Genomic DNA, 15998 nt, shown 5'->3' with positions numbered 1-15998 from the left:
GAAACAACCTATTTACAGGGCTTTCATAATGCACTTCCTCTCTGTAACCATGACATATCAACCCCCCCCCCCCCCCCCCCCCCCACCTCCCTATGCCTCACAGTCAGCAAACTGCCAATCATTTGTCTCATTTACAGTTACTTCAAGTCTCAAGGAGGTGTCACTGCATGAGGGAACGGACGGGGTAAAGAGGGAAGTGATTTCATCATAGCCTTAAATCTCATGCTAGCATGGGGGCTGAGCTGGCAACCGCTAGTTTACCATCCTTACATAAATCCTTACTTTACATTTAAACGTGTACATGACACTGCAACGATAAAGTCAGTAAAGTAAAGTATATACAATGCTTATATCCTTACCTTATACTATCCTTACATATGTTTAACATATACCATCCCTACATATCCTTACATATCCTATCCTTACATATCCTTACATATCCTACCCTTACATATCCTATCCTTACATATCCTATCTGTACATATCCTTACATATCCTATCCTTACATATCCTATCCTTACATATCCTTACATATCCTATCCTTACATATCCTATCCTTACATATCCTATCCTTACATATACCATCCCTACATATCCTTACATATCCTATCCTTACATATCCTATCCTTACATATCCTATCTGTACATATCCTTACATATCATATCCTTACATATCCTATCCTTACATATCCTATCCTTACATATCCTATCCTTACATATACCATCCTTACATGCAGCACCTCTACTTGTCTTTCTAGGTTAATACAGTCAGCAGGCATGACCTAGATTTCACAACACATCGATCACATTCATTCTTGTGTATGCTGAGTTGCAGTCTTCCACACACACACAAACATTATCCCCCCACGGCTGTCAACAAACCAATCACAACCTTACCTCTAACACAGGCCCCGCCCCCAGGATTATCTGCTCCACCCCACTGGCGAATCCCTTCTGGCTGAGGGCGGTCAGGTGATGAATCAGGAAGTTGGTGCTCTGGGTCTTTCCCGAGCCGCTCTCCCCAGAGATGACGATGCACTGGTTCCTCCGCCGCTGCAGCATGGCGTGGTAGGCCACGTCCGCCACGGCGTAGATGTGCGGCTCCATGTCTCCCAGAGCGTGGTTGTCGTACATCTTGACGTACTTGGGGTTATAGATGGGTAGGAACTGGAAAGGGTTAATGACGATGAGGATGGAGCCTACGTAGGTGTAGATCTTCTCCTGACGGAAGCGTGAGCGGAGGCTCTCCAGCAGGGCGCGCTCTGTCAGCTCAGGGAGAGCGCACAGGTCGGCCGGGTGCTCACCCCCTGCGGGCTGGGGCAGAAAACCCCGTTCCACCAGGCGTCGGCGCTCCTCGGTCACGCGCAGCCACATCTGGAGACTCCCTCCATAATGGATGGAGCCGTCCAGGTTCTTCTCTCGGAGCAGGAAGCGGTAGTCCTCCCCACTACCCAGGCCACAGCGGTTCTCTAGGGCGTTGCGGGGCCACAGCATCATCCGCTGGACGGGGCAGTCACTGGGGTTGAGGATCCACTCCTCCCCGCCGAACTCCTTCACCTCGGCTAGCACGTAGCATTTGGTACGGTCCAGGCTCAGACGCTCCAGCAGGCGCTCGATGGCCTCGGCAGCCGTGGTGCTCTTGCGGGCGCCCACGGGGCAGTAGATGGTGCCTTCGGCCAGGGCGCCTGGGTAGACGCGCAGGGTGAAATCCTGATCCTCCAGGCGCCGCCGCATGCTGCCGCTGACTGCGTTAGCCGCCAAATTGGCGCTAGCATAGCCGCAGCCGCCATCTTGAAGACTCATCGTGGTGAAGCAGGTCCCATGGCTGATGCTGGGAGTTCTTCTCTGGACCGGGGGACTGACTCAGGACATTCCAGCTGAGAAGATAATTAAAATAGAGAGAGTTTAGAGGAGGCAGGCAACACAATGACATCATATACGATCAGGGACACAATGACATCATATACGGTCAAGGACACTATGGCTTCATACAGTATTGATGAACAACATGAGGAAAGAGGAGGTTCCATGAGGGAAGAGGAGGTCCCATGAGGGAAGTGATGGTTCCATGAGGGAAGAGGAGGAGGTTCCATGAGGGAAGAGGAGGTGGTTCCATGAGGGTAGAGGTGGTTCCATGAGGGAAGTGATGGTTCCATGAGGGAAGAGGAGATTCCATGAGGGAAGAGGAGATTCCATGAGGGAAGAGGAGATTCCATGAGGGAAGAGGTTCCATGAGGGAAGAGGTTCCATGAGGGAAGAGGAGGAGGTTCCATGAGGGAAGAGGAGATTCCATGAGGGAAGAGGAGATTCCATGAGGGAAGAGGTTCCATGAGGGAAGAGGAGGAGGTTCCATGAGGGAAGAGGTTCCATGAGGGAAGAGGAGGTTCCATGAGGGAAGAGGTTCCATGAGGGAAGAGGAGGTTCCATGAGGGAAGAGGTTCCATGAGGGAAGAGGAGGAGGTTCCATGAGGGAAGAGGTTCCATGAGGGAAGAGGAGGTTCCATGAGGGAAGAGGTTCCATGAGGGAAGAGGTTCCATGAGGGAAGAGGAGGTTCCATGAGGGAAGAGGAGGAGGTCCCATGAGGGAAGAGGAGATCCAGACAGCAAAAGATGTCATGTGTCACTGTCACATGATGTAGTACAGTGTTGTGTGTCATAGTGTGTGTCATAGTCAAAATAACTAGTATCTCGTTTTCGAAAAAGTCACAAAACAGACAGTAAAACCAAGAAAGCCAGATAAAAAGCACAGCGGCAGTACAGGCGACACACATTTCTAAGCCACTGGGCCTGGTGTATCTAAGCCACTGGGCCTGGTGTATCTAAGCCACTGGGCCTGGTGTATCTGAGCCACTGGGCCTGGTGTATCTGAGCCACTGGGCCTGGTGTATCTGAGCCACTGGGCCTGGTGTATCTAAGCCACTGGGCCTGGTGTATCTGAGCCACTGGGCCTGGTGTATCTGAGCCACTGGGCCTGGTGTATCTGAGCCACTGGGCCTGGTGTATCTGAGCCACTGGGCCTGGTGTATCTGAGCCACTGGGCCTGGTGTATCTGAGCCACTGGGCCTGGTGTATCTGAGCCACTGGGCCTGGTGTATCTGAGCCACTGGGCCTGGTGTATCTGAGCCACTGGGCCTGGTGTATCTGAGCCACTGGGCCTGGTGTATCTGAGCCACTGGGCCTGGTGTATCTGAGCCACTGGGCCTGGTGTATCTGAGCCATGGACTGTGTGTGCTAATCCCAGTGCCATGCCCCTGTGCCAAGATAAACAGCTGCTAGCATCCACACACAAGTGTCTCTAATGAACACACAATGGCTTAAAGAGACACCGAAGGCAACAACTTCTCTGGTTGAAAACAGCCTATGTGGCATCGATAAGAGTCAGATTATTTGTTTTTGTTTTTCTTCAAAATTGACTACAAAGTGTAAATAGTATACTGGTCATAAAGTCAGTCTCGTCCAAAACAGATGTTTTCAAGGGAGCCCTGTAGAGCCGGCATTTTGGCTAAATATAACGTAAGATCTGAGGTGATGGAAATGTTCCCATAGATTAATACTGAGAGACGGGTAAATTATAATATTAGACTGAGTGTCTTTATCTCCATCACATCAACGTCAGTAAGACCAAGAAGCTGACCGCGGACTACAGGAAACAGGGGGGGGGGGGGGGGGGGGGGGCAATCTAGCTGCATCACATACCACAGATACAGACTCAAACAACTAGAAAAACACACAGAACGGGCAGGAATTGGGCTAGAAAGGGTTTATGCTAACAGTGCTAAAGGCTAATGTGTTCATGCTAATAGCTAGTAGCAGCACATGAGGCCAGGTTACAACCAGGAACAGAAATGACAGGCGTCAGACAGACAGAACAAACAACACAAAGGTTAACGGCTTAACGCTGAAGATATTACCCTGAAAAAGCAACAATTACGATACAGTGTAGTGTGTTTCCAGGAACTATTATGGCTGTGTATAGGTTATGGTTACAGGTATAGGTTTTCATTCAGATTAGAGAAATGAGATTGTCATCTATGCATGGAAGTAGTCCTCAGGGGAGAGAGATCTGATCTGCTTTTCTTAAGACTGGATGTCATAAGCAGTAAACCTCTGACACCCACACTTGACAGCAATACAGGCCTGGAGCCAAAAGCACCACTGTGTTTTTGGGATTAGTTTCCCCTCCCCCTCCACCTCTCTTTCTCCCTCTTTTCTCTCTGAGTTTGCCCTGCTTGCTCCTGCAGTTGGCAGCAGGCCAGCTGCTCTCCCAGGTGTCTGTCTGTCTGTCTGTCTGTCTGTCTGTCTGTCTGTCTGTCAGTGTGTCTGTAAGTCTGTCTGTCTGTAAGTCTGTCTGTCTGTAAGTCTGTCTGTCTGTAAGTCTGTCAGTGGTGCTGTCTGTCAGTGGTGCTGTCTGTCAGTGGTGATGTCTGTCAGTGGTGATGTCTGTCAGTGGTGATGTCTGTCTGTCTGTCTGTCTGTCTGTCTGTCTGTCTGTCTGTCTGTCTGTCTGTCTGTCAGTGGTGCTGTCTGTCAGTGGTGCTGTCTGTCAGTGGTGCTGTCTGTCAGTGGTGCTGTCTTTTTGTCTGTCTGTCTGTCTCATCTAAGATGTGCTGCTGTGAATGATCTGGAGCGGTCTGTGTCTACAGCATCACGGGTCACCTCTTATCACACATAGAAGGAGAGACATAAAGGGAGAGGGAGATAAAGGGAGAGGGAGATAAATGGAGAGGGAGATGAATAGAGACAGTCGGTATGAAAGAGAGATCAAGGAAAAGAGATGGAGAGAAAGGGAGAGTGAGTAAGAGAGAGAGAGAAAACGAGGGTGAAGAAGAGGTATAAACAAGACCAACACTGTCCGTCTGCTTGCCTTAGGGGCCTGTTGTATGCTGCAGCCTCCCAAGAGAGAGGACTAGAGAACGAGGAAAAACGAAGACCACAGCCCCATTCTGACACCCAGCTGAAGACCACAGCCCCATACTGACAGCCTGCTGAAGACCAGAGCCCCATTCTGACAGCCTGCGGAAGACCAGAGCCCCATACTGACAGCTTGACGAAGACCAGAGCCCCATTCTGACAGCCTGCTGAAGACCAGAGCCCCATTCTGACAGCCTGCTGAAGACCAGAGCCCCATTCTGACAGCCTGCTGAAGACCAGAGCCCCATTCTGACAGCCTGCGGAAGACCAGAGCCCCATACTGACAGCTTGACGAAGACCAGAGCCCCATTCTGACAGCCTGCGGAAGACCAGAGCCCCATACTGACAGCTTGACGAAGACCAGAGCCCCATTCTGACAGCCTGCTGAAGACCAGAGCCCCATTCTGACAGCCTGCTGAAGACCAGAGCCCCATTCTGACAGCCTGCTGAAGACCAGAGCCCCATACTGACAGCCTGCTGAAGACCAGAGCCCCATTCTGACAGCCTGCTGAAGACCAGAGCCCCATTCTGACAGCCTGCTGAAGACCAGAGCCCCATTCTGACAGCCTGCTGAAGACCAGAGCCCCATTCTGACAGCCTGCTGAAGACCAGAGCCCCATACTGACAGCTTGACGAAGACCACAGCCCCATTCTGACAGCCTGCTGAAGACCACAGCCCCATTCTGACAGCCTGCTGAAGACCACAGCCCCATTCTGACAGCCTGCTGAAGACCTGAGTCCCATTCTGACAGCCTGCTGAAGACCAGAGCCCCATTCTGACAGCCTGCTGAAGACCAGAGCCCCATTCTGACAGCCTGCTAAAGACCAGAGCCCCATTCTGACAGCCTGCTGAAGAACAGAGCCCCATTCTGACAGCCTGCTGAAGACCAGAGCCCCATTCTGACAGCCTGCTGAAGACCAGAGCCCCATACTGACAGTCTCCTCATGCTATGTCCTGAGCCTCAGCCAAACATGACAGTACAACACACCACTCTAGCCTGGAGACTGGAGAGAGCTTCACCTGGCCTTTCCTGTCTACTGGAGCCACAGCAAGACTGGGAGGCTGGTGGGCCTTGATAAACCAGGCAGGAGTCAACAGACACAACACAAAGGACCCCTCTGGGCAGAGGGCAGGGTCTAGGTTGATGGATGGACAGAAGGTCAGAGGTCAGGGTAGGGAGCCGAGGGGGCAGATAACCATAATAATGCCTAGCTCACGGCTGTGGCCAGCTAGTTGCAGTGGCGGTCAGGCCACGCTGGCAATGGACAGGTGCTGTTGGACAGGTGGTGGTCCAACCCAAGCCGGAGGGATAGTGAAAGCTGCCCAGTGACAGTGACCTTGTCAAGGAGATTGGATCAGAGCACTTACATCTGTGCAGGTTCTTACAGAGCTCCAGCCTATTACAATGACCTCACTGCCAACCAACACAGAGTCAGGTAGGGGAGGAAGGGGAGAGGAGGGAGAGAATGCTTGTTTTGTCACAGTTCAGTTAAAGTACAGTAGCTGACATTGTTGTTGAGATAAGGTTGAGATGGGGTTGAGTTGGGGTTGAGACGGGGTTGATGTAAGGTTGAGACGGGGTTAAGATAAGGTTGATATAAGGTTGAGATGGGGTTGAGTTGGGGTTGAGACGGGGTTGAGTTGGGGTTGATGTAAGGTTGAGACGGGGTTGATATAAGGTTGGGATGGGGTTGATGTAAGGTTGAGACGGGGTTGATATAAGGTTGAGATGGGGTTGATGTAAGGTTGAGACGGGGTTAAGATGGGGTTGAGATGGGGTTGAGATAAGGTTGAGATGGGGTTGAGACGGGGTTGAGACAGGGTTGAGACGGGGTTGAGTTGGGGTTGAGATAAGGTTGAGATGGGGTTGATGTAAGGTTGAGACAGGGTTAAGATGGGGTTGAGATGGGGTTGATATGGGGTTGAGATAAGGTTGAGATGGGGTTGAGATGGGGTTGATATAAGGTTGAAATGGGGTTGAGATGGGGTTGAGATAAGGTTGAGATGGGGTTGAGATGGGGTTGAGATAAGGTTGAGATGGGGTTGAGATGGGGTTGATATAAGGTTGGGATGGGGTTGATGTAAGGTTGAGACGGGGTTGATATAAGGTTGAGATGGGGTTGATGTAAGGTTGAGACGGGGTTGAGATGGGGTTGAGATAAGGTTGAGATGGGGTTGAGTTGGGGTTGAGACGGGGTTGAAACAGGGTTGAGACGGGGTTGAGTTGGGGTTGAGATAAGGTTGAGATGGGGTTGATGTAAGGTTGAGACAGGGTTAAGATGGGGTTGAGATGGGGTTGATATGGGGTTGAGATAAGGTTGAGATGGGGTTGAGATGGGGTTGATATAAGGTTGAAATGGGGTTGAGATGGGGTTGAGATAAGGTTGAGATGGGGTTGAGATGGGGTTGAGATAAGGTTGAGATGGGGTTGAGATAAGGTTGAGATGGGGTTGAGATAAGGTTGAGATGGGGTTGAGATAAGGTTGAGATGGGGTTGAGATGGGGTTGAGATAAGGTTGAGATGGGTTTGAGATGGGGTTGAGATAAGGTTGAGATAAGGTTGAGATGGGGTTGAGATGGGGTTGAGATGGGGTTGATATAAGGTTGAGATGGGGTTGAGATAAGGTTGAGATGGGGTTGAGATAGGGTTGAGATGGGGTTGAGATGAGGTTGAGATGGGGTTGAGATAAGGTTGAGATGGGGTTGAGATAAGGTTGAGATGGGGTTGAGATAAGGTTGAGACAGTGTTGATATAAGGTTGAGATAAGGTTGAGATAGGGTTGAGATAAGGTTGAGATGGGGTTGAGATAAGGTTGAGATGGGGTTGAGATAAGGTTGAGATGGGGTTGAGATAAGGCTGAGATGGGGTTGAGATAAGGTTGAGATGGGGTTGAGATAAGGTTGAGATGGGGTTGAGACGGTGTTGATATAAGGTTGAGATAAGGTTGAGATAAGGTTGAGATGGGGTTGAGATAAGGTTGAGATAAGGTTGAGATGGGGTTGAGATAAGGTTGAAACGGGGTTGAGACGGTGTTGATATAAGGTTGAGCCTAAGCTCTTCCGTGGATGGGGAGCCCCAGTGATGTGTAGTTAAAAGGGCTATAAACAGAGAGACAAAGAAAGCTCTTAATGGAGGAGGGGCAATTCCACGGTAAACAGAATTGCGCTGAGCCTCTGATTTTTTTATTTATGCAAAAAACAACAAACCACAAAAAACAACAAAATGTGAAAGAACTTAATAATTTACACAGAAAAAATTGCCACAACACATTTACTGGAGGAACTATGCAGATGCTAAGTTTGGTAACAGAATTTTTTTTAATGTGATCATGGTCACCTAAAACTCTGTTAAATATCTGCTCTGTTAAATATATTAAGATTCAAAGATGTCTGCTGAAAGAATAGGGTGTCAGCTATGACATGACACCTAGAAATTTGTTGTTTTTTTGTTATTGAACTACAGTTAAGTGAAGTGTATTTACACCCGGTAACAGAACTGCGGTAACGGAATTACATATTGAGTCCCTGATCTGTACTACACAGAAATACACAATTGTGGATATGAATGTCGTTCTCTTCATGGTGATGTATCCTTAAAGCTGCAATATGTGGCTTTTCTGGGCGACCCGACCAAATGCACATAGAAATGTGAGTTATAGAGCTGCAATTCTCATTGAAAGCAAGTCTAAGAAGCGGTAGATATGTTCTACGTGCTCTATTTCTATACTTCCTGTTCTTAAATTATTATTTTTTTTGCGTCGTTTACGTTTGGTTTTGTACACCAGCCTCTTAACAGCTGAAAATACATTATTTTTGGTTAATGAAAATATATTTCACAGCAGTTTAAATGGTACGACGATTGCTTGTTTTGTCACATAAACTGAAATTAGGAAAACTATTAGAATTTTAGCAACTATGAAATGGCGGAGTGATTTCTGCATATTGTACCTTTAATAGGTAGATACACAAAAGGTAGCAATATCCTCCTTTGTATATTTGGGTATCATTCTACACACGCCCCCAAACAAGACCACATTCGGTTGGTCCGGACCAAATCATAGACGTCCAGTGGTGGATGAAGTACCTAATTGTCATACTTTAGTAAAAGTAAAGATCCCTTAATAGAAAATGAATCAAGTAAAAGTGAAAGTCACCCAGTAAAATACTACTTGAGTAAAAGTCTAAAAGACTTTGCTTTTAAATGTACTTAAAAAAGTATCAAAAGTATAAATCATTTCAAATTTCTTGTATTATGCAAAGCAGGCGACACCATTTTCTTGTTTTTTAAATGTATGCATAGCCAGGGGCTCCGACACTCAGACACTCCGACACTCCGACACTCCGACACTCCGACACTCCGACACTCAGACACTCAGACACTCAGACACTCCAACCCACCAACACTCAGACACTCCAACACTCAGACACTCAGACACTCCAACCCACCAACACTCAGACACTCCAACACTCAGACACCCAGACACTCAGACACTCCAACCCACCAACACTCAGACACTCCAACACTCAGACACTCAGACACTCAGACACTCCAACCCACCAACACTCAGACACTCCAACACTCAGACACTCAGACACTCAGACACTCCAACACTCAGACACTCAGACACTCAGACACCCAGACACTCAGACACCCAGACACTCAGACACTCCAACCCACCAACACTCAGACACTCCAACACTCAGACACTCAGACATTCAGACACTCCAACACTCAGACACTCCAACACTCAGACACTCCAACACTCAGACACTCAGACACTCCAACACTCAGACACTCCAACCCACCAACACTCAGACACTCCAACACTCAGACACTCAGACACTCAGACACTCCAACACTCAGACACTCCAACACTCAGACACTCAGACACTCCAACACTCAGACACTCCAACACTCAGACACTCAGACACTCCAACACTCAGATACTCCAACACTCCAATACTCCAACACTCAGACATCATTTACAAAAGATGCATGTGTGTTTAGTGAGTCCGCCAGATCCGAGGCAGTAGGGAGGACCAGGTGTTGTCTTCATAAGTGCGTGAATTGGACCATTTTCATGGCCTGCTAAGCATTCAAAATGCTTAGCAGGGAAAATGTATGGAGTAAAAAGTATATTATTTTATTTTGGAATGTAGTGAAGTAAAAGTTGTCAAAAATATAAATAGTAAAGTACAGATACCCCAAAAAACGACTTAAGTAAAATACTTTAAAGTACTACTTAAGTACTTTACACCACTGGAGACGTCTATGTTTCACACATTTGAACATCAAAGTACAGCACATTAGAGAACAGTAGAGTACAGTATAATTCAGTACAGTAGAGTTCAGTACAGTACATTACAGTAGAGTATAGTTCAGTACAGTAGAGTTCAGTACAGTACATTACAGTAGAGTATAGTTCAGTACAGTAGAGTTCAATACAGTACAGTATAGTTCAGTACAATACAATACATTACAGTGTACTCAACTCTAATGTGCTCAAATCTGAAGCAATCATGGACGTCTGTTTCGGCCAAATCAAGGCCGCCGGACTGGACCAAAAATCAACATCTATGGACGTTGAAATGAAGGGCAGGGGGGACTGACCACATTTAAACTACTTTTCAACACCCGTGGACGTCCGGTGTCGGCCAGTGCTCATGGATAAGGATGGTGGTAAATGGAAAGAGCGGGGGCTCATGGGTAAGTGTCAGTAAGAGGTGACAATAACTGGAGAGAGAAAGGGAGAGAAGAGAGAGGTGACAATAACTGAAGAGAGAGAGAGAGAGAGAGAGAGAGAGAGAGAGAGAGAGAGGTGGCAATAACTGAAGAGAGAGAGAGAAAGAAAGAGAAAGAAAGAGGTGACAATAACTGGAGAGAGAGAAAGAGAGGTGACAATAACTGGAGAGAGAAAGAGAGGTGACAATAACTGGAGAGAGAGAAAGAGAGGTGACAATAACTGGAGAGAGAAAGAGAGAGAAGAGAGGTGACAATAACTGGAGAGAGAGAGAGAGCTGACAATAACTGGAGCGAGAGAAAGAGAGAGAGAGAGTTGACAATAACTGAAGAGAGAGAGAGAGCTGACAATAACTGGAGCGAGAGAAAGAGAGAGAGAGAGGTGACAATAACTGGAGAGAGAGAGAGAGGTGACAATAACTGGAGAGAGAGAAAGAGAGAGAGAGGTGACAATAACTGGAGAGAGAGAGAGAGCTGACAATAACTGGAGCGAGAGAAAGAGAGAGAGAGAGTTGACAATAACTGGAGAGAGAGAAAGAGAGAGAGAGGTGACAATAACTGGAGAGAGAGAGAGCTGACAATAACTGGAGCGAGAGAAAGAGAGAGAGAGAGGTGACAATAACTAGAGAGAGAGAGAAAGATGACAATAACTGGAGAGAGAGAAAGAGAGAGAGATATGTGACAATAACTGGATTAAGAGAAAGAGAGAGAGATGACAATAACTGGAGAGAGAGAGAGAGAGAGAGAGAGAGAGAGAGAGAGAGAAAGAGGTGACAATAACTGGAGAGAGAGAAAGAGAGGTGACAATAACTGGAGAGAGAGAAAGAGAGAGGTGACAATAACTGGAGAGAGAGAGAGGTGACAATAACTGGAGAGAGAGAGAAAGGTGACAATAACTGGAGAGAGAGAGAAAGGTGACAATAACTGGAGAGAGAGAAAGAGAGAGAGAGAGATGACAATAACTGGAGAGAGAGAGGTGACAATAACTGGAGAGAGAGAGAAAGGTGACAATAACTGGAGAGAGAGAAAGAGAGTGACATAGGTGACAATAACTGGATTAAGAGAAAGAGAGAGAGATGACAATAACTGGAGAGAGAGAGAGAGAGAGAGAGAGAGAGAGAGAGAGAGAGAGAGAGAGAGAAAGAGGTGACAATAACTGGAGAGAGAAAGAGAGGTGACAATAACTGGAGAGAGAGAGAGAGAGAGAGAGAGAGAGAGAGAGAGGTGACAATAACTGGAGAGAGAGAGAGGTGACAATAACTGGAGAGAGAGAAAGAGAGAGAGAGATAGGTGACAATAACTGGATTAAGAGAAAGAGATGACAATAACTGGAAAGAGAGAGAGAGAGAGAGAGAGAGAGAGAGAGAGAGAGAGAGAGAGAGAGAAAGAGGTGACAATAACTGGAGAGAGAGAGAGAGAGAGAGAGAGAGAGAGAGAGAGAGAGAGAGAGAGAGAGAGAGAGGTGACAATAACTGGAGAGAGAGAGAGGTGACAATAACTGGAGAGAGAGAGAGCTGACAATAACTGGAGCGAGAGAAAGAGAGAGAGAGAGGTGACAATAACTAGAGAGAGAGAGAAAGATGACAATAACTGGAGAGAGAGAAAGAGAGAGAGATATGTGACAATAACTGGATTAAGAGAAAGAGAGAGAGATGACAATAACTGGAGAGAGAGAGAGAGAGAGAGAGAGAGAGAGAGAGAGAGAAAGAGGTGACAATAACTGGAGAGAGAGAAAGAGAGGTGACAATAACTGGAGAGAGAGAAAGAGAGAGGTGACAATAACTGGAGAGAGAGAGAGGTGACAATAACTGGAGAGAGAGAGAAAGGTGACAATAACTGGAGAGAGAGAGAAAGGTGACAATAACTGGAGAGAGAGAAAGAGAGAGAGAGAGATGACAATAACTGGAGAGAGAGAGGTGACAATAACTGGAGAGAGAGAGAAAGGTGACAATAACTGGAGAGAGAGAAAGAGAGTGACATAGGTGACAATAACTGGATTAAGAGAAAGAGAGAGAGATGACAATAACTGGAGAGAGAGAGAGAGAGAGAGAGAGAGAGAGAGAGAGAGAGAGAGAAAGAGGTGACAATAACTGGAGAGAGAAAGAGAGGTGACAATAACTGGAGAGAGAGAGAGAGAGAGAGAGAGAGAGAGAGAGAGGTGACAATAACTGGAGAGAGAGAGAGGTGACAATAACTGGAGAGAGAGAAAGAGAGAGAGAGATAGGTGACAATAACTGGATTAAGAGAAAGAGATGACAATAACTGGAAAGAGAGAGAGAGAGAGAGAGAGAGAGAGAGAGAGAGAGAGAGAGAGAGAGAAAGAGGTGACAATAACTGGAGAGAGAGAGAGAGAGAGAGAGAGAGAGAGAGAGAGAGAGAGAGAGGTGACAATAACTGGAGAGAGAGAGAGGTGACAATAACTGGAGAGAGAGAGAGAGAGAGAGAGAGAGAGAGAGAGAGAGAGAGAGAGAGAGAGAGAGAGAGGGGTGACAATAACTGGAGAGAGACAGAGACAGAGAACAAAAGTTATGCAATCTATCTCTATCTCTATCTAGTAACAATGCTAACAAGTAACTTGAGGATACTGGATGAATCAACAATTAACAAGGTATTGTATGTACAACATGTACACCAGCAGAATGTCTCTATACGGCACAAGGCAGCTCTGAGTTAAGATGTTACTGACCGGGGTTAGAACTATGAATGGGTATTACAGTGGGTTACGGACTGAGGGTAACAGGGTGGACGTAATAGCGGTCCAGTAAGATGCAGTGTTTCATGAAAAAGGGAAGAAGGGAATGCATAGAGATATAGTAAACACACAGCAGCCCTGGACTGGCAGGCTCATCACAGAGATCATTGGACCAAGGCAAATTATTTCTCAAAACGAAATCTAAGTGATGATATTTGTTGGCAGGGGTCTTTAATTCAACATGGTTGTGTTTTGATATATTTCAAATACCTTTTAAGTCTTTGTCCACTAGATGTTTTCTAAGACCCCTTTCCCATCTGTTTGACCAGAAATCAAAACCTTTTACTTATTCCTAATATTCAGAATAAAAAAAATGGTAGAACATGTATATATACACTTCTCAAAAAAATAAAGGGAACACTAAAATAACACATCCTAGATCTGAATGAATGAAATATTCTTATTAAATACTTTTTTCTTTACATAGTTGAATGTGCTGACAACAAAATCACACAAAAATTATCAATGGAAATCAAATGTATCAACCCATGGAGGTCTGGATTTGGAGTCACACTCAAAATTAAAGTGGAAAACCACACTACAGGCTGATCCAACTTTGATGTAATGTCCTTAAAACAAGTCAAAATGAGGCTCAGTAGTGTGTGTGGTCTCCACGTACCTGTATGACCTCCCTACAACGCCTGGGCATGCTCCTGATGAGGTGGCGGATGGTCTCCTGAGGGATCTCCTCCCAGACCTGGACTAAAGCATCCGCCGACTCCTGGACAGTCTGTGATGCAACGTGGCTTTGGTGGATGGAGCGAGACGTGATGTCCCAGATGTGCTCAATTGGATTCAGGTCTGGGGAACGGGCCGGCCAGTCCATAGCATCAATGCCTTCCTCTTGCAGGAACTGCTGACACACTCCAGCCACATGAGGTCTAGCATTGTCCTGCATTAGGAGGAACCCAGGGCCAAGCGCACCAGCATATGGTCTCACAAGGGGTCTGAGGATCTCATCTCGGTACCTAATGGCAGTCAGGCTACCTCTGGCGAGCACATGGAGGGCTGTGCGGCCCCCCAAAGAAATGCCACCCCACACCATGACTGACCCACCGCCAAACCGGTCATGCTGGAGGATGTTGCAGGCAGCAGAACGTTCTCCACTGCGTCTCCAGACTCTGTCACGTCTGTCACATGTGCGTGTGAACCTGCTTTCATCTGTGAAGAGCACAGGGCGCCAGTGGCGAATTTGCCAATCTTGGTGTTCTCTGGCAAATGCCAAACGTCCTCCACAGTGTTGGGCTGTAAGCACAACCCCCACCTGTGGACGTCGGGCCCTCATACCACCCTCATGGAGTCTGTTTCTGACCGTTTGAGCAGACACATGCACATTTGTGGCCTGCTGGAGGTCATTTTGCAGGGCTCTGGCAGTGCTCCTCCTTGCACAAAGGTGGAGGTAGCGGTCCTGCTGCTGGGTTGTTGCCCTCCTACGGCCTCCTCCACGTCTCCTGATGTACTGGCCTGTCTCCTGGTAGCGCCTCCATGTTCTGGACACTACGCTGACAGACACAGCAAACCTTCTTGCCACAGCTCGCATTGATGTGCCATCCTGGATGAGCTGCACTACCTGAGCCACTTGTGTGGGTTGTAGACTCCATCTCATGCTACCACTAGAGTGAAAGAACCGCCAGCATTCAAAAGTGACCAAAACATCAGCCAGGAAGCATAGGAACTGAGAAGTGGTCACCACTTGCAGAACCACTCCTTTATTGGGGGTGTCTTGCTAATTGCCTATAATTTCCACATTTTGTCTATTCCATTTGCACAACAGCATGTGAAATGTATTGTCAATCAGTGTTGCTTCCTAAGTGGACAGTTTGATTCCACAGAAGTGTGATTGACTTGGAGTTACATTGTGTTGTTTAAGTGTTCCCTTTATTGTTTTGAGCAGTGTGTGTATATATATATGCCTTAATTTCAACAACAAAGAATATAGACTCTTAGCTTTCATTTGACAGCAGATTTGGTACTCATGGGTCCTTTGAAATGGGAATGACAGAAGCCATTATCTGACTACAGGTTCAGGTCACCACTACTGTAGGTCACAGCGGTTCTTACCTGTCGCTCAGTTGCTGCTTTCACAAAAACACTGTTCTTTCAAGAACTATACCGTGGAGCATATATGGAGGAACATGGTGTACGTGTATGTGTGCTAGTGAGAGAGTGAGAGAGTGAGAGAGAGAGAGAGAGAGAGAGAGAGAGAGAGAGAGAGAGAGAGAGAGAGAGAGAGAAAAGAGAGAGAGACAGAAATAAAGAATGAAACAGAAAGAGAAAAGAGAGAGACTGAGGGAGATCGGAATCCACAACCACATAGGCTGTTACCAGAAAGTCTGGCCAAAGATCCCAGATGTCAACCAACCAGCAACTGATTCCCAGTCATCCTGCACGTGTCTGTCTCTCCCTCAGTAAAGTCAGCAAACAGACCCTTCGGTTTGTGTTCTCATCCATACAACGGAAATAAACACCCAACCTCTGCATTCAAATACAGCCTCACAGGTCTGCTTGTTTTGAGAGAAAAAAACACCATTGGCGAGATAGTAGCTCAAAAAATGACATAGGCTACTTCTGCTTTTAGTTAAATACAGTAGTAA

The 15998-nt window shown here is 47.0% G+C and overlaps 1 protein-coding gene across 10 annotated transcripts in view; it reads right to left on the bottom strand.

Moving 5' to 3' along the window:
* LOC129854933 (unconventional myosin-IXAa-like) overlaps positions 1-15998 on the bottom strand; it is a 290182-nt gene that overhangs the window by 218578 nt on the left and 55606 nt on the right. For all 10 annotated transcript variants that reach the window (XM_055922128.1, XM_055922134.1, XM_055922125.1 and 7 more), the window contains exon 2: positions 898-1877. In XM_055922128.1, coding sequence (XP_055778103.1) covers positions 898-1803 — 906 coding nt within the window. In that variant the 5' untranslated portion in view covers positions 1804-1877. The remainder of the gene's footprint in view (positions 1-897; positions 1878-15998) is intronic.

The sequence above is a fragment of the Salvelinus fontinalis genome, chromosome 5 (assembly GCF_029448725.1).
Source record: "Salvelinus fontinalis isolate EN_2023a chromosome 5, ASM2944872v1, whole genome shotgun sequence".
Taxonomy (NCBI): Eukaryota; Metazoa; Chordata; class Actinopteri; order Salmoniformes; family Salmonidae; genus Salvelinus; species Salvelinus fontinalis.
The sequence above is the reverse complement of the archived record's forward strand: the minus strand, read 5'-3'. Positions and strand labels throughout refer to the sequence as shown.